This window comes from Oncorhynchus nerka, linkage group LG7 (genome assembly GCF_034236695.1).
Source record: "Oncorhynchus nerka isolate Pitt River linkage group LG7, Oner_Uvic_2.0, whole genome shotgun sequence".
Lineage (NCBI taxonomy): Eukaryota > Metazoa > Chordata > Actinopteri > Salmoniformes > Salmonidae > Oncorhynchus > Oncorhynchus nerka.
In genome coordinates, this window is record NC_088402.1 from 12,347,628 (window position 1) to 12,369,212 (window position 21,585).

A 21,585-nucleotide genomic window follows, 5' to 3' on the forward strand; every position below is an offset into this window, starting at 1 on the left:
CAGCTATAGCACATTTACACAGCTATAATACCTTTACACAGCTATAGTACCTTTACACAGCTATAGTACCTTTACACAGCCATAGTACCTTTACACAGCCATAGTACCTTTACACAGCTATAGCACCTTTACACAGCTATAATACATTTACACAGCTATAGTACCTTTACACAGCTATAGCACCTTTACACAGCCATAGTACCTTTACACAGCTATAGTACCTTTACACAGCTATAGCACATTTACACAGCTGTAGCTCAGTGGGCTAAGAAGCACTATATAGAGATGCAATCCACAATACTATCATGAGACTCCAACCACGCTTTCCCCTGACCAATGGGATGTCCTCACCATAAAGTAGAATGTCTCTGTCTCCTGCTGATTGGCTCTCCGCTTGGCAAGGGCTAGTTTGGAGGCGGAGGCGGCTCCCATGGAGTTGTGTGATAGGCTGAATGGCGGGTCAGGGGTGGGATTACTGTCACTGTCACACATACTGTCCAATAGCGCGGCGAGGGTAGCTTTGAGTGTCTTGGTGACCTGGAAAATAGATACAGTAGACAGAAAAATCGATAAGTCGATTGATCGATGGATCGACAGAAAGATGGGAGACTGGAGCGATGACCTCAACTCCTCTGTTTCCAAGGTTTCGGTGGAGAGGCGGGACTGGAGCTGTTGAAACCTGGTCTCTATCTCATACCTCACCTGGCTCTCCGCACTCACCTCGTTCACCTGGAACACACACATTATGGGTGTGCCATAACAGGAGGCGGTACCGAGGCGGTACCGAGGCGGTACCGATGCACCAAGTCTGGAACCGACAGGACCTTGAACCCCTAAGCCATGAGACTGATAAAATAGTTAACCAAAAAGCTACCTGGACTATCTGCACTGAACCCAACTCTTTTGACTCGTCATATACACTGCTGCTATTGGCTATTATCCATGCTGTTGGCTAGTCAGTTTACCCCTACCTACAATATACTGCTGTTACTGTCTATTATCTATCCTTTACCCCTACCTACAGTATACTGATGTTACTGTCTATTATCTATCCTTTACCCCTACCTACAGTATACTGCTGTTACTGTCTATTATCTATCCTTTACCCCTACCTACAGTATACTGCTGTTACTGTCTATTATCTATCCTTTACCCCTACCTACAGTATACTGCTGTTACTGTCTATTATCTATCCTTTACCCCTACCTACAGTATACTGCTGTTACTGTCTATTATCTATCCTTTACCCCTACCTACAGTATACTGCTGTTACTGTCTATTATCTATCCTGTAGTCTAGTCACTTTACCCCTACCGATAAGTACATATCTACCTCAATTACCTCATACCCCTGCACATCGACTCGGTAATGGTACCCTGTGTATACAGCCTAGTTATCATTACTCATTGACTCAGTACTGGTACCCTGTGTATACAGCCTAGTTATCATTACTCATTGACTCAGTACTGGTACCCTGTGTATACAGCCTAGTTATCATTACTCATTGACTCAGTACTGGTACCCCTGTATATAGTCATGTTATCATTACTCATTGACTCAGTACTGGTACCCTGTGTATACAGCCTAGTTATCATTACTCATTGACTCAGTACTGGTACCCTGTGTATACAGCCTAGTTATCATTACTCATTGACTCAGTACTGGTACCCTGTGTATACAGCCTAGTTATCATTACTCATTGACTCAGTACTGGTACCCCTGTATATAGTCATGTTATCATTACTCATTGACTCAGTACTGGTACCCTGTGTATACAGCCTAGTTATCGTTACTCATTGACTCAGTACTGGTACCCTGTGTATACAGCCTAGTTATCGTTACTCATTGACTCAGTACTGGTACCCTGTGTATACAGTTATCGTTTACTCATTGTGTTGACTCATTGTGTTTACTCATTGTGTTGACTCATTGTGTTTACTCATTGTGTTGACTCATTGTGTTGACTCATTGTGTTTACTCATTGTGTTTACTCATTGACTCATTGTGTTTACTCATTGTGTTGACTCATTGTGTTTACTCATTGTGTTGACTCATTGTGTTGACTCATTGTGTTGACTCATTGTGTTTACTCATTGTGTTGACTCATTGTGTTGACTCATTGTGTTTACTCATTGTGTTGACTCATTGTGTTTACTCATTGTGTTGACTCATTGTGTTGACTCATTGTGTTTACTCATTGTGTTGACTCATTGTGTTGACTCATTGTGTTTACTCATTGTGTTTACTCATTGACTCATTGTGTTGACTCATTGTGTTTACTCATTCTGTTTACTCATTGACTCATTGTGTTTACTCATTGTGTTTACTCATTGTGTTTACTCATTGACTCATTGTGTTTACTCATTGACTCATTGTGTTTACTCATTGTGTTTACTCATTGACTCATTGTGTTTACTCATTGACTCATTGTGTTTACTCATTGACTCATTGTGTTTACTCATTGTGTTTACTCATTGTGTTTACTCATTGACTCATTGTGTTTACTCATTGACTCATTGTGTTTACTCATTGTGTTTACTCATTGACTCATTGTGTTTACTCATTGTGTTTACTCATTGACTCATTGTGTTTACTCATTGACTCATTGTGTTTACTCATTGTGTTTACTCATTGACTCATTGTGTTTACTCATTGTGTTTACTCATTGACTCATTGTGTTTACTCATTGTGTTTACTCATTGACTCATTGTGTTTACTCATTGTGTTTACTCATTGTGTTGACTCATTGTGTTTACTCATTGTGTTGACTCATTGTGTTGACTCATTGTGTTTACTCATTGTGTTTACTCATTGACTCATTGTGTTTACTCATTGACTCATTGTGTTTACTCATTGACTCATTGTGTTTACTCATTGTGTTGACTCATTGTGTTTACTCATTGTGTTTACTCATTGTGTTTACTCATTGACTCATTGTGTTTACTCATTGTGTTTACTCATTGACTCATTGTGTTTACTCATTGTGTTTACTCATTGACTCATTGTGTTTACTCATTGTGTTTACTCATTGACTCATTGTGTTTACTCATTGTGTTTACTCATTGACTCATTGTGTTTACTCATTGTGTTTACTCATTGACTCATTGTGTTGTTATTCCTTGTGTTGTTATTCTTCAATTATTTTACTTTTTTTCTCTCTGCGTTGATGGGAAGGTAAGTAAGCATTTCACTGTTAATCTACACCTGTTGTTTACAAAGCATGTGACAAATACAATTTGATTTGTTTTTTTGATTTGATTCGTGTCATGTGATATAGTAGAAGAGCAGCACTTCCTGTTCCTGTCACCAGCTCCAGACCTCTGGTCATCACCTAATGATGGGTGAGCGTGAATGTGTGTGTACCTGGTCTCCCTCATGGGGATGGTAACTGAAGCGGAAGGGCAGACAGAATGCAGTGTCGTGGTTCTGTAGGAGAGCGTCTCTGTCTCCGCCCTGATCCAGTGATGTAATTTCCTGTTCCAGCTGCTCCAGCCCCGCCTCCTCAGACTTCAGGACACGCCCCCTGCTGGCCAGGTATGACTTTATCACTCGCTCCAAGGAGAGGTGGAACCCCAGGTCAGTACACTAAGAGAGAGAGAGAGAGACAGAGAGACAGAATGATATACAGAAAAAGAGAGAACGAGAGAGATATAGAGAGAGACAGAGAGACAGAGTGAGAGAGACAGAGAGACAGAGTGAGAGAGAGAGAGAGAAGAGAGAGAGAGAGAGAGAGAGAGAGAGAGAGAGAGAGAGACAGAGAGACAGAGAGACAGAGAGACACAGACGGAGCGAGAGAGACAGAGAGAGTAAGAGAGAGAATGGATGGATGGATGGATGAGAGGGGAGGGGAGATTAACTCAGTATGTCAGTTAAACAATTATACTATAAAAGGTGGAGTAACAGACACACACACACACATACGCACGCACGCACGCACACACAGACAGACAGACAGACAGACAGACAGACAGACAGACAGACAGACAGACAGACAGACAGACAGACAGACAGACAGACAGACAGACAGACACTAAACTCACGTCTATGAGCGTGCTAAGGTTCTGTAGATAGTACTTGTTCATAGTTGCGTTGGCAGCTGCCAGGTTCAGCAGATAGTCGTTACGAGCCTTAGTGCACTTCAGCTGGGTCTCCTGCACTCTGCCATGTCTCTATGGAGAGCACACACACACACACACACATTATTGTTCCATTGTGTGTGGTTTTTAATGTGGCACAGGATGTCTGACTCAAAAACTCGCCCCAGGCCCACTACATTGCAGACGTTGCTTCGCAACAACAAATGGTTATGTACCAGACCCTCCACTGCGGCATTCGGGCATTAGATCACTATATAACAGGATGTGGTTTAGCTGTTACATTAAACACCTATCCAGACGTTGTGCCATCTGTAGTCAGACCTTTTCCATTATTTTCTCCATCTTCTTCACAGAACTCCGCCTCTGGCTTCCTGATTGGGTTATCCCCAGGTCAGCTGACTTGCCTGTCTGTCTCTCCTCCAATCGTGTGGCTTCCTTCAGTTTCCCCTCAGCTGTCAGACTGTCAGTATGGTACTGGTGGTAGGTCTTCAGAGCCTACACACACACACACACACACACACACACACACACACACACACACACACACACACACACACACACACACACACACACACACACACACACACACACACACACACACACAGACACAGACACACACACACCACACACACACACACACACACACTCACACACGCATATACACAGACACACTCATTTACATACACACATTCACACACACCCACAGTAAGACATAATGCTGGTAATACCAGTTTCATCTTGTTACTATCATCCTCGTCTGTAGTGACTAAGGTATGTTCGTACCGTCTGCATTTCAGTGGTGACCTTCAGTAGCTCGTCTTGCATCTGAACTCCGACCTCCTTACTCTGATCAGAGACGAATCAGTCATCAGAGATGAATCAGTCAATACGAATCAGTCATCAGAGATTAATCAGTCAAAAGGAATCAGTCATCAGAGATTAATCAGTCATCAGAGATTAATCAGTCAGAGACTAGTTTAGAGACGAATCAGTCAAGACGAATCAGTCATCAGAGACGAATCAGTCATCAGAGACAAATCAGTCATCAGAGACGAATCAGTCATCAGCGACGAATCAGTCAAGAAGAATCAGTCATCAGAGACAAATCAGTCATCAGAGACAAATCAGTCAAGAAGAATCAGTCATCAGAGACAAATCAGTCAGAGACAAATCAGTCATCAGAGATAAATCAGTCATCAGAGTTGAATCAGTCATCAGAGACGAATCAGTCATCAGAGACAAATCAGTCATCAGAGACAAATCAGTCAAGAAGAATAAGTCATCAAAGACAAATCAGTCATCAGAGACAAATCAGTCAAGAAGAATCAGTCATCAGAGATAAATCAGTCAGAGACAAATCAGTCATCAGAGACAAATCAGTCATCAGAGACGAATCAGTCAGAGACAAATCAGTCATCAGAGATAAATCAGTCATCAGAGTTGAATCAGTCATCAGAGACGAATCAGTCATCACAGACAAATCAGTCATCAGAGTTGAATCAGTCATCAGAGACGAATCAGTCATCAGAGACAGATCAGTCATCAGAGATGAATCAGTCATCAGAGACGAATCAGTCATCAGAGACAAATCAGTCATCAGAGATGAATCAGTCATCAGAGACGAATCAGTCATCAGAGACAGATCAGTCATCAGAGATGAATCAGTCAGGGATGAATCAGTCATCAGAGACAAATCAGTCATCAGAGACGAATCAGTCAAGAAGAATCAGTCATCAGAGACGTATCAGTCATCAGAGACAAATCAGTCATCAGAGACTGATCAGTCATCAGAGTTGAATCAGTCATCAGAGACGTATCAGTCATCAGAGATGATTCAGTCAAGACAAATCAGTCATCAGAGTTGAATCAGTAATCAGAGACTAATCAGTCATCAGAGTTGAATCAGTCATCAGAGACAAATCAGTCATCAGAGTTGAATCAGTCATCAGAGACTAATCAGTCATCAGAGACAAATCAGTCATCAGAGTTGAATCAGTCATCAGAGACTAATCAGTCATCAGAGTTGAATCAGTCAAGACAAATCAGTCATCAGAGTTGAATCAGTCATCAGAGACTAATCAGTCATCAGAGACAAATCAGTCATCAGAGTTGAATCAGTCATCAGAGACTAATCAGTCATCAGAGTTGAATCAGTCATCAGAGACGTATCAGTCATCAGAGATGATTCAGTCAAGACAAATCAGTCATCAGAGTTGAATCAGTCATCAGAGACTAATCAGTCATCACAGACAAATCAGTCATCAGAGTTGAATCAGTCATCAGAGACGAATCAGTCATCAGAGACAGATCAGTCATCAGAGATGAATCAGTCATCAGAGACGAATCAGTCATCAGAGACAAATCAGTCATCAGAGACAGATCAGTCATCAGAGATGAATCAGTCAGGGATGAATCAGTCATCAGAGACAAATCAGTCATCAGAGACGAATCAGTCAAGAAGAATCAGTCATCAGAGACGTATCAGTCATCAGAGACTGATCAGTCATCAGAGTTGAATCAGTCATCAGAGACGTATCAGTCATCAGAGACGATTCAGTCAAGATGAATCAGTCATCAGAGACAAATCAGTCATCAGAGACGAATCAGTCATCAGCGACGAATCAGTCAAGAAGAATCAGTCATCAGAGACAAATCAGTCATCAGAGACAAATCAGTCAAGAAGAATCAGTCATCAGAGACAAATCAGTCAGAGACAAATCAGTCATCAGAGATAAATCAGTCATCAGAGTTGAATCAGTCATCAGAGACGAATCAGTCATCAGAGACAAATCAGTCATCAGAGACAAATCAGTCAAGAAGAATAAGTCATCAAAGACAAATCAGTCATCAGAGACAAATCAGTCAAGAAGAATCAGTCATCAGAGACAAATCAGTCATCAGAGACAAATCAGTCAAGAAGAATCAGTCATCAGAGACAAATCAGTCAGAGACAAATCAGTCATCAGAGATAAATCAGTCATCAGAGTTGAATCAGTCATCAGAGACGAATCAGTCATCAGAGACAAATCAGTCATCAGAGACAAATCAGTCAAGAAGAATAAGTCATCAAAGACAAATCAGTCATCAGAGACAAATCAGTCAAGAAGAATCAGTCATCAGAGACAAATCAGTCATCAGAGACAAATCAGTCATCAGAGACGAATCAGTCAGAGACAAATCAGTCATCAGAGATAAATCAGTCATCAGAGTTGAATCAGTCATCAGAGACGAATCAGTCATCACAGACAAATCAGTCATCAGAGTTGAATCAGTCATCAGAGACGAATCAGTCATCAGAGACAGATCAGTCATCAGAGATGAATCAGTCATCAGAGACGAATCAGTCATCAGAGACAAATCAGTCATCAGAGATGAATCAGTCATCAGAGACGAATCAGTCATCAGAGACAGATCAGTCATCAGAGATGAATCAGTCAGGGATGAATCAGTCATCAGAGACAAATCAGTCATCAGAGACGAATCAGTCAAGAAGAATCAGTCATCAGAGACGTATCAGTCATCAGAGACAAATCAGTCATCAGAGACTGATCAGTCATCAGAGTTGAATCAGTCATCAGAGACGTATCAGTCATCAGAGATGATTCAGTCAAGACAAATCAGTCATCAGAGTTGAATCAGTAATCAGAGACTAATCAGTCATCAGAGTTGAATCAGTCATCAGAGACAAATCAGTCATCAGAGTTGAATCAGTCATCAGAGACAAATCAGTCATCAGAGTTGAATCAGTCATCAGAGACTAATCAGTCATCAGAGTTGAATCAGTCAAGACAAATCAGTCATCAGAGTTGAATCAGTCATCAGAGACTAATCAGTCATCAGAGACAAATCAGTCATCAGAGTTGAATCAGTCATCAGAGACTAATCAGTCATCAGAGTTGAATCAGTCATCAGAGACGTATCAGTCATCAGAGATGATTCAGTCAAGACAAATCAGTCATCAGAGTTGAATCAGTCATCAGAGACTAATCAGTCATCACAGACAAATCAGTCATCAGAGTTGAATCAGTCATCAGAGACGAATCAGTCATCAGAGACAGATCAGTCATCAGAGATGAATCAGTCATCAGAGACGAATCAGTCATCAGAGACAAATCAGTCATCAGAGACAGATCAGTCATCAGAGATGAATCAGTCAGGGATGAATCAGTCATCAGAGACAAATCAGTCATCAGAGACGAATCAGTCAAGAAGAATCAGTCATCAGAGACGTATCAGTCATCAGAGACTGATCAGTCATCAGAGTTGAATCAGTCATCAGAGACGTATCAGTCATCAGAGACGATTCAGTCAAGATGAATCAGTCATCAGAGACAAATCAGTCATCAGAGACGAATCAGTCATCAGCGACGAATCAGTCAAGAAGAATCAGTCATCAGAGACAAATCAGTCATCAGAGACAAATCAGTCAAGAAGAATCAGTCATCAGAGACAAATCAGTCAGAGACAAATCAGTCATCAGAGATAAATCAGTCATCAGAGTTGAATCAGTCATCAGAGACGAATCAGTCATCAGAGACAAATCAATCATCAGAGACAAATCAGTCAAGAAGAATAAGTCATCAAAGACAAATCAGTCATCAGAGACAAATCAGTCAAGAAGAATCAGTCATCAGAGACAAATCAGTCATCAGAGACAAATCAGTCATCAGAGACGAATCAGTCAGAGACAAATCAGTCATCAGAGATAAATCAGTCATCAGAGTTGAATCAGTCATCAGAGACGAATCAGTCATCACAGACAAATCAGTCATCAGAGTTGAATCAGTCATCAGAGACGAATCAGTCATCAGAGACAGATCAGTCATCAGAGATGAATCAGTCATCAGAGACGAATCAGTCATCAGAGACAAATCAGTCATCAGAGATGAATCAGTCATCAGAGACGAATCAGTCATCAGAGACAGATCAGTCATCAGAGATGAATCAGTCAGGGATGAATCAGTCATCAGAGACAAATCAGTCATCAGAGACGAATCAGTCAAGAAGAATCAGTCATCAGAGACGTATCAGTCATCAGAGACAAATCAGTCATCAGAGACTGATCAGTCATCAGAGTTGAATCAGTCATCAGAGACGTATCAGTCATCAGAGATGATTCAGTCAAGACAAATCAGTCATCAGAGTTGAATCAGTAATCAGAGACTAATCAGTCATCAGAGTTGAATCAGTCATCAGAGACAAATCAGTCATCAGAGTTGAATCAGTCATCAGAGACAAATCAGTCATCAGAGTTGAATCAGTCATCAGAGACTAATCAGTCATCAGAGTTGAATCAGTCAAGACAAATCAGTCATCAGAGTTGAATCAGTCATCAGAGACTAATCAGTCATCAGAGACAAATCAGTCATCAGAGTTGAATCAGTCATCAGAGACTAATCAGTCATCAGAGTTGAATCAGTCATCAGAGACGTATCAGTCATCAGAGATGATTCAGTCAAGACAAATCAGTCATCAGAGTTGAATCAGTCATCAGAGACTAATCAGTCATCACAGACAAATCAGTCATCAGAGTTGAATCAGTCATCAGAGACGAATCAGTCATCAGAGACAGATCAGTCATCAGAGATGAATCAGTCATCAGAGACGAATCAGTCATCAGAGACAAATCAGTCATCAGAGACAGATCAGTCATCAGAGATGAATCAGTCAGGGATGAATCAGTCATCAGAGACAAATCAGTCATCAGAGACGAATCAGTCAAGAAGAATCAGTCATCAGAGACGTATCAGTCATCAGAGACTGATCAGTCATCAGAGTTGAATCAGTCATCAGAGACGTATCAGTCATCAGAGACGATTCAGTCAAGATGAATCAGTCATCAGAGACAAATCAGTCATCAGAGACGAATCAGTCATCAGCGACGAATCAGTCAAGAAGAATCAGTCATCAGAGACAAATCAGTCATCAGAGACAAATCAGTCAAGAAGAATCAGTCATCAGAGACAAATCAGTCAGAGACAAATCAGTCATCAGAGATAAATCAGTCATCAGAGTTGAATCAGTCATCAGAGACGAATCAGTCATCAGAGACAAATCAATCATCAGAGACAAATCAGTCAAGAAGAATAAGTCATCAAAGACAAATCAGTCATCAGAGACAAATCAGTCAAGAAGAATCAGTCATCAGAGACAAATCAGTCATCAGAGACAAATCAGTCATCAGAGACAAATCAGTCATCAGAGACGAATCAGTCAGAGACAAATCAGTCATCAGAGATAAATCAGTCATCAGAGTTGAATCAGTCATCAGAGACGAATCAGTCATCACAGACAAATCAGTCATCAGAGTTGAATCAGTCATCAGAGACGAATCAGTCATCAGAGACAGATCAGTCATCAGAGATGAATCAGTCATCAGAGACGAATCAGTCATCAGAGACAAATCAGTCATCAGAGATGAATCAGTCATCAGAGACGAATCAGTCATCAGAGACAGATCAGTCATCAGAGATGAATCAGTCAGGGATGAATCAGTCATCAGAGACAAATCAGTCATCAGAGACGAATCAGTCAAGAAGAATCAGTCATCAGAGACGTATCAGTCATCAGAGACAAATCAGTCATCAGAGACTGATCAGTCATCAGAGTTGAATCAGTCATCAGAGACGTATCAGTCATCAGAGATGATTCAGTCAAGACAAATCAGTCATCAGAGTTGAATCAGTAATCAGAGACTAATCAGTCATCAGAGTTGAATCAGTCATCAGAGACAAATCAGTCATCAGAGTTGAATCAGTCATCAGAGACTAATCAGTCATCAGAGACAAATCAGTCATCAGAGTTGAATCAGTCATCAGAGACTAATCAGTCATCAGAGTTGAATCAGTCAAGACAAATCAGTCATCAGAGTTGAATCAGTCATCAGAGACTAATCAGTCATCAGAGACAAATCAGTCATCAGAGTTGAATCAGTCATCAGAGACTAATCAGTCATCAGAGTTGAATCAGTCATCAGAGACGTATCAGTCATCAGAGATGATTCAGTCAAGACAAATCAGTCATCAGAGTTGAATCAGTCATCAGAGACTAATCAGTCATCACAGACAAATCAGTCATCAGAGTTGAATCAGTCATCAGAGACGAATCAGTCATCAGAGACAGATCAGTCATCAGAGATGAATCAGTCATCAGAGACGAATCAGTCATCAGAGACAAATCAGTCATCAGAGACAGATCAGTCATCAGAGATGAATCAGTCAGGGATGAATCAGTCATCAGAGACAAATCAGTCAAGAAGAATCAGTCATCAGAGACGTATCAGTCATCAGAGACTGATCAGTCATCAGAGTTGAATCAGTCATCAGAGACGTATCAGTCATCAGAGATGATTCAGTCAAGACAAATCAGTCATCAGAGTTGAATCAGTCATCAGAGACTAATCAGTCATCAGAGTTGAATCAGTCATCAGAGACGTATCAGTCATCAGAGATGATTCAGTCAAGAAAAATCAGTCATCAGAGTTGAATCAGTCATCAGAGACAAATCAGTCATCAGAGTTGAATCAGTCATCCGAGACAAATCAATCAAGATGAATCAGTCATCAGAGTTGAATCAGTCATCAGAGACAGATCAGTCATCAGAGTTGAATCAGTCATCAGAGACGAATCAGTCATCAGAGACAAATCAGTCATCAGAGTTGAATCAGTCATCAGAGACGAATCAGTCATCAGAAACAGATCAGTCATCAGAGATGAATCAGTCAGGGATGAATCAGTCATCAGAGACAAATCAGTCATCAGAGACGAATCAGTCATCAGAGACAGATCAGTCATCAGAGATGAATCAGTCATCAGAGACGAATCAGTCATCAGAGACAAATCAGTCATCAGAGACAGATCAGTCATCAGAGATGAATCAGTCAGGGATGAATCAGTCATCAGAGACAAATCAGTCAAGAAGAATCAGTCATCAGAGACGTATCAGTCATCAGAGACTGATCAGTCATCAGAGTTGAATCAGTCATCAGAGACGTATCAGTCATCAGAGATGATTCAGTCAAGACAAATCAGTCATCAGAGTTGAATCAGTCATCAGAGACTAATCAGTCATCAGAGTTGAATCAGTCATCAGAGACGTATCAGTCATCAGAGATGATTCAGTCAAGAAAAATCAGTCATCAGAGTTGAATCAGTCATCAGAGACAAATCAGTCATCAGAGTTGAATCAGTCATCCGAGACAAATCAATCAAGATGAATCAGTCATCAGAGTTGAATCAGTCATCAGAGACAGATCAGTCATCAGAGTTGAATCAGTCATCAGAGACGAATCAGTCATCAGAGACAAATCAGTCATCAGAGTTGAATCAGTCATCAGAGACGAATCAGTCATCAGAAACAGATCAGTCATCAGAGATGAATCAGTCAGGGATGAATCAGTCATCAGAGACAAATCAGTCATCAGAGACGAATCAGTCATCAGAGACAGATCAGTCATCAGAGATGAATCAGTCATCAGAGACGAATCAGTCATCAGAGACAAATCAGTCATCAGAGACAGATCAGTCATCAGAGATGAATCAGTCAGGGATGAATCAGTCATCAGAGACAAATCAGTCAAGAAGAATCAGTCATCAGAGACGTATCAGTCATCAGAGACTGATCAGTCATCAGAGTTGAATCAGTCATCAGAGACGTATCAGTCATCAGAGATGATTCAGTCAAGACAAATCAGTCATCAGAGTTGAATCAGTCATCAGAGACTAATCAGTCATCAGAGTTGAATCAGTCATCAGAGACGTATCAGTCATCAGAGATGATTCAGTCAAGAAAAATCAGTCATCAGAGTTGAATCAGTCATCAGAGACAAATCAGTCATCAGAGTTGAATCAGTCATCCGAGACAAATCAATCAAGATGAATCAGTCATCAGAGTTGAATCAGTCATCAGAGACAGATCAGTCATCAGAGTTGAATCAGTCATCAGAGACGAATCAGTCATCAGAGACAAATCAGTCATCAGAGTTGAATCAGTCATCAGAGACGAATCAGTCATCAGAAACAGATCAGTCATCAGAGATGAATCAGTCAGGGATGAATCAGTCATCAGAGACAAATCAGTCATCAGAGACGAATCAGTCAAGAAGAATCAGTCATTGGAGACTAATCAGTCATCAGAGTTGAATCAGTCATCAAAGACGTATCAGTCATCAGAGTTGAATCAGTCAAGACAAATCAGTCATCAGAGTTGAATCAGTAATCAGAGACTAATCAGTCATCAGAGTTGAATCAGTCATCAGAGACAAATCAGTCATCAGAGTTGAATCAGTCATCCGAGACAAATCAATCAAGATGAATCAGTCATCAGAGTTGAATCAGTCATCAGAGACAGATCAGTCATCAGAGTTGAATCAGTCATCAGAGACGAATCAGTCATCAGAAACAGATCAGTCATCAGAGATGAATCAGTCAAGACAAATCAGTCATCAGAGTTGAATCAGTAATCAGAGACTAATCAGTCATCATAGTTGAATCAGTCATCAGAGACTAATCAGTCATCAGAGACAAATCAGTCATCAGAGTTGAATCAGTCATCAGAGACTAATCAGTCATCAGAGACAAATCAGTCATCAGAGTTGAATCAGTCATCAGAGACGAATCAGTCATCAGAGACAGATCAGTCATCAGAGACGAATCAGTCAGGGATGAATCAGTCATCAGAGACAAATCAGTCATCAGAGACGAATCAGTCAAGAAGAATCAGTCATCAGAGACGTATCAGTCATCAGACACTAATCAGTCATCAGAGTTGAATCAGTCATCAGAGACGTATCAGTCATCAGAGATGATTCAGTCAAGACAAATCAGTCATCAGAGTTTAATCAGTAATCAGAGACTAATCAGTCATCAGAGTTGAATCAGTCATCAGAGACAAATCAGTCATCAGAGTTGAATCAGTCATCAGAGACTAATCAGTCATCAGAGACAAATCAGTCATCAGAGTTGAATCAGTCATCAGAGACTAATCAGTCATCAGAGTTGAATCAGTCAAGACAAATCAGTCATCAGAGTTGAATCAGTCATCAGAGACTAATCAGTCATCAGAGACAAATCAGTCATCAGAGTTGAATCAGTCATCAGAGACTAATCAGTCATCAGAGTTGAATCAGTCATCAGAGACGTATCAGTCATCAGAGATGATTCAGTCAAGACAAATCAGTCATCAGAGTTGAATCAGTCATCAGAGACTAATCAGTCATCACAGACAAATCAGTCATCAGAGTTGAATCAGTCATCAGAGACGAATCAGTCATCAGAGACAGATCAGTCATCAGAGTTGAATCAGTCATCAGAGACGAATCAGTCATCAGAGACAAATCAGTCATCAGAGTTGAATCAGTCATCAGAGACGAATCAGTCATCAGAAACAGATCAGTCATCAGAGATGAATCAGTCAGGGATGAATCAGTCATCAGAGACAAATCAGTCATCAGAGACGAATCAGTCAAGAAGAATCAGTCATTGGAGACTAATCAGTCATCAGAGTTGAATCAGTCATCAAAGACGTATCAGTCATCAGAGTTGAATCAGTCAAGACAAATCAGTCATCAGAGACAAATCAGTCAAGAAGAATCAGTCATCAGAGACGTATCAGTCATCAGACACTAATCAGTCATCAGAGTTGAATCAGTCATCAGAGACGTATCAGTCATCAGAGATGATTCAGTCAAGACAAATCAGTCATCAGAGTTGAATCAGTAATCAGAGACTAATCAGTCATCAGAGTTGAATCAGTCATCAGAGACAAATCAGTCATCAGAGTTGAATCAGTCATCAGAGACTAATCAGTCATCAGAGACAAATCAGTCATCAGAGTTGAATCAGTCATCAGAGACTAATCAGTCATCAGAGTTGAATCAGTCAAGACAAATCAGTCATCAGAGTTGAATCAGTCATCAGAGACTAATCAGTCATCAGAGACAAATCAGTCATCAGAGTTGAATCAGTCATCAGAGACTAATCAGTCATCAGAGTTGAATCAGTCATCAGAGACGTATCAGTCATCAGAGATGATTCAGTCAAGACAAATCAGTCATCAGAGTTGAATCAGTCATCAGAGACTAATCAGTCATCACAGACAAATCAGTCATCAGAGTTGAATCAGTCATCAGAGACGAATCAGTCATCAGAGACAGATCAGTCATCAGAGTTGAATCAGTCATCAGAGACGAATCAGTCATCAGAGACAAATCAGTCATCAGAGTTGAATCAGTCATCAGAGACGAATCAGTCATCAGAAACAGATCAGTCATCAGAGATGAATCAGTCAGGGATGAATCAGTCATCAGAGACAAATCAGTCATCAGAGACGAATCAGTCAAGAAGAATCAGTCATTGGAGACTAATCAGTCATCAGAGTTGAATCAGTCATCAAAGACGTATCAGTCATCAGAGTTGAATCAGTCAAGACAAATCAGTCATCAGAGTTGAATCAGTAATCAGAGACTAATCAGTCATCAGAGTTGAATCAGTCATCAGAGACTAATCAGTCATCAGAGACAAATCAGTCATCAGAGTTGAATCAGTCATCAGAGACTAATCAGTCATCAGAGACAAATCAGTCATCAGAGTTGAATCAGTCATCAGAGACGAATCAGTCATCAGAGACAGATCAGTCATCAGAGACGAATCAGTCAGGGATGAATCAGTCATCAGAGACAAATCAGTCATCAGAGACGAATCAGTCAAGAAGAATCAGTCATCAGAGACGTATCAGTCATCAGACACTAATCAGTCATCAGAGTTGAATCAGTCATCAGAGACGTATCAGTCATCAGAGATGATTCAGTCAAGACAAATCAGTCATCAGAGTTGAATCAGTCATCAGAGACTAATCAGTCATCAGAGTTGAATCAGACAGTCACACACTATCACATTTTCACTATTAAATTGTGGAGTTGTGTAGATCAGTGTAGATCAAAGACTTGGCTGCAAGGCAACATTAGTGGGTTGATCATTTTTTCAGGTAGTGCAAATATGAATGTGTGTGTGTGTACCCGTTTAGCAAGTCGGTGTGTGTCCTCTGAGCAGTGTGTGAGTCGCTGTGTGAGTGTGTGCGTGCAGGAGTCACTCAGCGCTGCGTGTTCTCTGCTCTCTGCACGTGTCTGAGTCAACAGAACTGACCAACACTGAGACACCGACTGACCACTCTGCTCCTTCCTACAGAGGGGAAGGGGGAGACAGAGAGAGGGAGAGACAGAGAGAGGGGTGAGACAGAGAGAGACAGAGACAGAGAGCGAGGAGAGGGAGGGAGAGACAGAGAGAGGGAGAGACAGAGAGCGGGGAGAGGGAGGGAGAGACAGAGAGCGGGGAGAGACAGAGAGAGACAGAGAGACAGAGAGCGGGGAGAGACAGAGAGAGACAGAGAGACAGAGAGTGAGGAGAGGGAGGGAGAGACAGAGAGAGGGAGAGACAGAGAGCGGGGAGAGGGAGGGAGAGACAGAGAGCGGGGAGAGACAGAGAGAGACAGAGAGACAGAGAGCGGGGAGAGACAGAGAGAGACAGAGAGACAGAGAGTGAGGAGAGGGAGGGAGAGACAGAGAGAGGGAGAGACAGAGAGCGGGGAGAGGGAGGGAGAGACAGAGAGCGGGGAGAGACAGAGAGAGACAGAGAGACAGAGAGACAGAGAGCGGGGAGAGACAGAGAGAGACAGAGAGACAGAGAGTGAGGAGAGGGAGGGAGAGACAGAGAGAGGGAGAGACAGAGAGCGGGGAGAGGGAGGGAGAGACAGAGAGAGACAGAGAGACAGAGAGTGAGGAGAGGGAGGGAGAGACAGAGAGAGGGAGAGACAGAGAGCGGGGAGAGGGAGGGAGAGACAGAGAGCGGGGAGAGACAGAGAGAGACAGAGAGACAGAGAGACAGAGAGCGGGGAGAGACAGAGAGAGACAGAGAGACAGAGAGACAGAGAGTGAGGAGAGGGAGGGGGAAACAGAGAGAGGGAGAGACAGAGAGACAGAGAGCGGGGAGAGACAGAGAGACAGAGAGACAGAGAGCGGGGAGAGACAGAGAGACAGAGAGACAGAGAGACAGAGAGCGGGGAGAGACAGAGAGACAGAGAGACAGAGAGACAGAGAGACAGAGAGCGGGGAGAGACAGAGAGCAGGGAGAGACAGAGAGACAGAGAGCAGGGAGAGACAGAGAGACAGAGAGACAGAGAGACAGAGAGCGGGGAGAGACAGAGAGACAGAGAGACAGAGAGCGGGGAGAGACAGAGAGACAGAGAGACAGAGAGACAGAGAGCGGGGAGAGACAGAGAGACAGAGAGACAGAGAGCGGGGAGAAACAGAGAGACAGAGAGCGGGGAGAGACAGAGAGACAGAGAGACAGAGAGCGGGGAGAGACAGAGAGACAGAGAGACAGAGAGAGACAGAGAGCGGGGAGAGACAGAGAGACAGAGAGAGGGGAGAGACAGAGAGACAGAGAGCGGGGAGAGACAGAGAGCGGGGAGAGACAGAGAGACAGAGAGCGGGGAGAGACAGAGAGACAGAGAGCGGGGAGAGACAGAGAGACAGAGAGACAGAGAGAGGGGAGAGACAGAGAGAGGGGAGAGACAGAGAGACAGAGAGAGACAGAGAGCGGGGAGAGACAGAGAGACAGAGAGACAGAGAGAGGGGAGAGACAGAGAGACAGAGAGACAGAGAGAGGGGAGAGACAGAGAGACAGAGAGACAGAGAGCGGGGAGAGACAGAGAGACAGAGAGAGGGGAGAGACAGAGAGAGGGGAGAGACAGAGAGACAGAGAGAGACAGAGAGTGGGGAGAGACAGAGAGACAGAGAGCGGGGAGAGACAGAGAGACAGAGAGACAGAGAGAGGGGAGAGACAGAGAGACAGAGAGACAGAGAGCGGGGAGAGACAGAGAGACAGAGAGACAGAGAGAGGGGAGAGACAGAGAGAGGGAGAGACAGAGAGAGGGAGAGACAGAGAGACAGAGAGACAGAGAGACAGAGAGAGGGGAGAGACAGAGAGACAGAGAGACAGAGAGAGGGGAGAGACAGAGAGACAGAGAGACAGAGAGCGGGGAGAGACAGAGAGACAGAGAGATAGAGAGAGGGGAGAGACAGAGAGAGGGAGAGACAGAGAGACAGAGAGAGGGGAGAGACAGAGAGAGGGAGAGACAGAGAGAGGGAGAGACAGAGTGGAGAGAAACAGAGTGGAGAGAGACAGAGTGGAGAGAGACAGAGTGGAGAGAGACCGAGTGGAGAGACAGAGTGGAGAGACAGAGTGGAGAGAGACAGAGTGGAGAGAGACAGAGTGGAGAGAGACAGAGTGGAGAGACAGAGTGGAGAGACAGAGAGAGGGAGAGACAGAGAGAGGGAGAGACAGAGAGAGGGAGAGACAGAGTGGAGAGACAGAGTGGAGAGACAGAGAGAGGGAGAGACAGAGAGAGGGAGAGACAGAGTGGAGAGAGACAGAGTGGAGAGAGACAGAGTGGAGAGAGACAGAGTGGAGAGACAGAGTGGAGAGACAGAGAGAGGGAGAGACAGAGAGAGGGAGAGACAGAGAGAGGGAGAGACAGAGTGGAGAGACAGAGAGAGAGAGACAGAGTGGAGAGACAGAGTGGAGAGACAGAGAGAGGGAGAGACAGAGTGGAGAGACAGAGTGGAGAGACAGAGAGAGGGAGAGACAGAGAGAGGGAGAGACAGAGTGGAGAGACAGAGTGGAGAGAGACAGAGTGGAGAGACAGAGTGGAGAGACAGAGAGAGGGAGAGACAGAGAGAGGGAGAGACAGAGTGGAGAGACAGAGTGGAGAGACAGAGAGAGGGAGAGACAGAGAGAGGGAGAGACAGAGAGAGGGAGAGACAGAGTGGAGAGACAGAGTGGAGAGACAGGGAGAGAGTTAATGAACATGATATTAACGTTGAATTTCCTGTACTAACATAACATCAATAAATGGAATCTGCCGGTCAGATCAAACAATAACATAGAATAAACAGGAAGAATGCAATGTTTTCACACACACACCTCTTGGCCTTCAGGGTGAACCTCTCTGTGAGTTTGTCGAGGGCGCGGGCGTACTCTGCCTCGATGTCGCCACGACGACGGAAGAACTCAGACAGGTCAGACAGCTATTGACCTTTGACTTCCACCTGACCGTCCAGAACCTTCATCTGGTCACACAGCTGCACCCGCAGGTCTACGCAAGCGCGCACACAAACACACACACACACACACACACACACACACACACACACACACACACACACACACACACACACACACACACATATGAACACACATATGAACACACGTGAACACGTAGCGGGCGTGACTGTGGGAGACCAGGGTTCAAATCCCACTTGTCTCATGGAGGAAGGAAGTGGGGTGAATATAGCGGACCGGAGTCGGGATCATGGCCTCGTGATGAGATAACCCTGCCTGCTATTTCAAAACCAGTATCACCCAAAAGGGAATTACCTCTTGGTCTAATGGTGAGACTATGGTTTCTCTTTTGGGAGACCAGGGTTCAGATCCCACCAGTGACACATTAACATACGTATTTGAACACACATGACAACAAGAGAAATCAGACATTAGGAGGCAGTATACGTATGAATCCCAGTCACGCATACAGACACGTATAGTTGCATGATCTCACCTTTGACCTGGGAGTCATACTCGTACAGACTCCCTCTCTGCATCCTCAGCTTTCCATGTGATGTCATCATGTCAGACCTCTAACCTCTAACACTGTCTATGGATCCATCCTGGTCTCCAATATGAGTCTGTCCAAGCAGATGAACCTAAGCGAGAAAGACAGACAGACAGCGAGAGAGATCAGAGTAGATAAGGGGAGATGTTATGACGTACTGTATGGTTAGGACATGCTAACCTACCGACCGTTAAACTGGCTAGCACATGCTAACCCACCGACCGTTAAACTGGCTAGCACATGCCAACCCACCGACAGTTAAACTGGCTAGCACATGCAAACCCACCCAACCCTCTCTTTTTCCTCCCTCTTTCAAACACAGCTCGCTTCTCTTTATCTCTCTTTTTCTTCCCCTCTCTCAAATGAACATCCCTCCTCTCTGTCTCTATCTCTCCCTCTCACATAAAAACCCCTCCTCTCTGTCTCTCTATCTGTCCCTCTCTCAAATGAACATCCCTCCTCTCTGTCTCTCTATCTATCCCTCTCTCAAATGAACATCCCTCCTCTCTGTCTATCTATCTCTCCCTCTCTCAAATGAACATCCCTCCTCTCTCTCTATCTGTCCCTCTCTCAAATGAACATCCCTCCTCTCTCTCTCTCTCAAATGAACATCCCTCCTCTCTTTCTCTCCATCTCTCCCTCTCTCAGATGAACATCCCTCCTCTCTGTCTCTCTCTCTCCCTCTCTCAGATAAACATCCCTCCTCTCTGTCTCTCTCTCTCCCTCTCTCAGATAAACATCCCTCCTCTCTGTCTCTCTCTCTCCCTCTCTCAGATAAACAGTCCTCCTCTCTGTCTCTCTCTCTCCCTCTCTCAAATGAACATCCCTCCTCTCTGTCTCTCTATCTCTCAAATGAACATCCCTCCTCTCTGTCTCTCTATCTCTCCCTCTCTCAAATGAACATCCCTCCTCTCTGTCTCTATCTCTCCCTCTCTCAAATGAACATCCCTCCTCTCTGTCTCTCTATCTCTCCCTCTCTCAAATGAACATCCCTCCTCTCTCTCTCTCAAATGAACATCCCTCCTCTCTGTCTCTCTATCTCTCCCTCTCAGATAAACAGCCCTCCTCTCTGTCTCTCTATCTCTCCCTCTCTCAAATGAACATCCCTCCTCTCTGTCTATCTCTCCCTCTCTCAGATAAACAGCCCTCCTCTGTCTCTCTATATCTCTATCTTTCCCTCTCTCACATATACAGCCCTCCTCTCTGTCTCCCTCTCTCACATAAACACCCTCCTCTCTCTCCCTCTCTCACATAAACAGCCCTCTTCCCTGTCTCTCTCTCTCTCTCTCTCTCTCTCAATTCAATTCAATTCAATTCAATTCAAGGGCTTTATTGGCATGGGAAAAGCAAGTGAGGTAGATAATGGGAAAAGCAAGTGAGGTAGATAATATATGAAGTGAAATAAACAATACAAATTAACAGTAAACATCACACATACAGAAGTTTCAAAACAATAAAGACATTACAAATGTCATATTATATATATATACAGTGTTTTAACAATGTACAAATGGTAAAGGACACAAGATAAAATAAATAAGCATAGATATGGGTTGTATTTACAATGGTGTGTGTTCTTCACTGGTTGCCCTTTCCTCGTGGCAACAGGTCACAAATATTGCTGCTGTGATGGCACACTGTGGGATTTCACCCAGTAGATATGGGAGTTTTTCAAAATTGGATTTGTTTTCGAATTCTTTGTGGATCTGTGTAATCTGAGGGAAATCTGTCTCTCTGATATGGTCATACATTGGGCAGGAGGTTAGGAAGTGCAGCTCAGTTTCCACCTCATTTTGTGGGCAGTGAGCACATAGCCTGTCTT

General features: G+C 43.3%; 1 protein-coding gene across 1 annotated transcript in view; it reads right to left on the reverse strand.

Annotated features, from left to right (window-relative positions):
• The window catches only part of LOC135572387 (rho GTPase-activating protein 4-like), a 21,498-nt gene extending 1,517 nt beyond the window's left edge, over window positions 1-19,981 (reverse strand). Inside the window, 9 exon segments of the mRNA XM_065020081.1 lie at window positions 352-532; window positions 623-729; window positions 3,364-3,585; window positions 4,041-4,169; window positions 4,419-4,592; window positions 4,881-4,943; window positions 16,111-16,273; window positions 19,076-19,247; window positions 19,710-19,981. Of these exon segments, the coding sequence (XP_064876153.1) occupies window positions 352-532; window positions 623-729; window positions 3,364-3,585; window positions 4,041-4,169; window positions 4,419-4,592; window positions 4,881-4,943; window positions 16,111-16,273; window positions 19,076-19,247; window positions 19,710-19,779 (1,281 nt within the window). The 5' untranslated portion in view covers window positions 19,780-19,981.
• Between the last annotated feature and the right edge of the window lie 1,604 nt (window positions 19,982-21,585).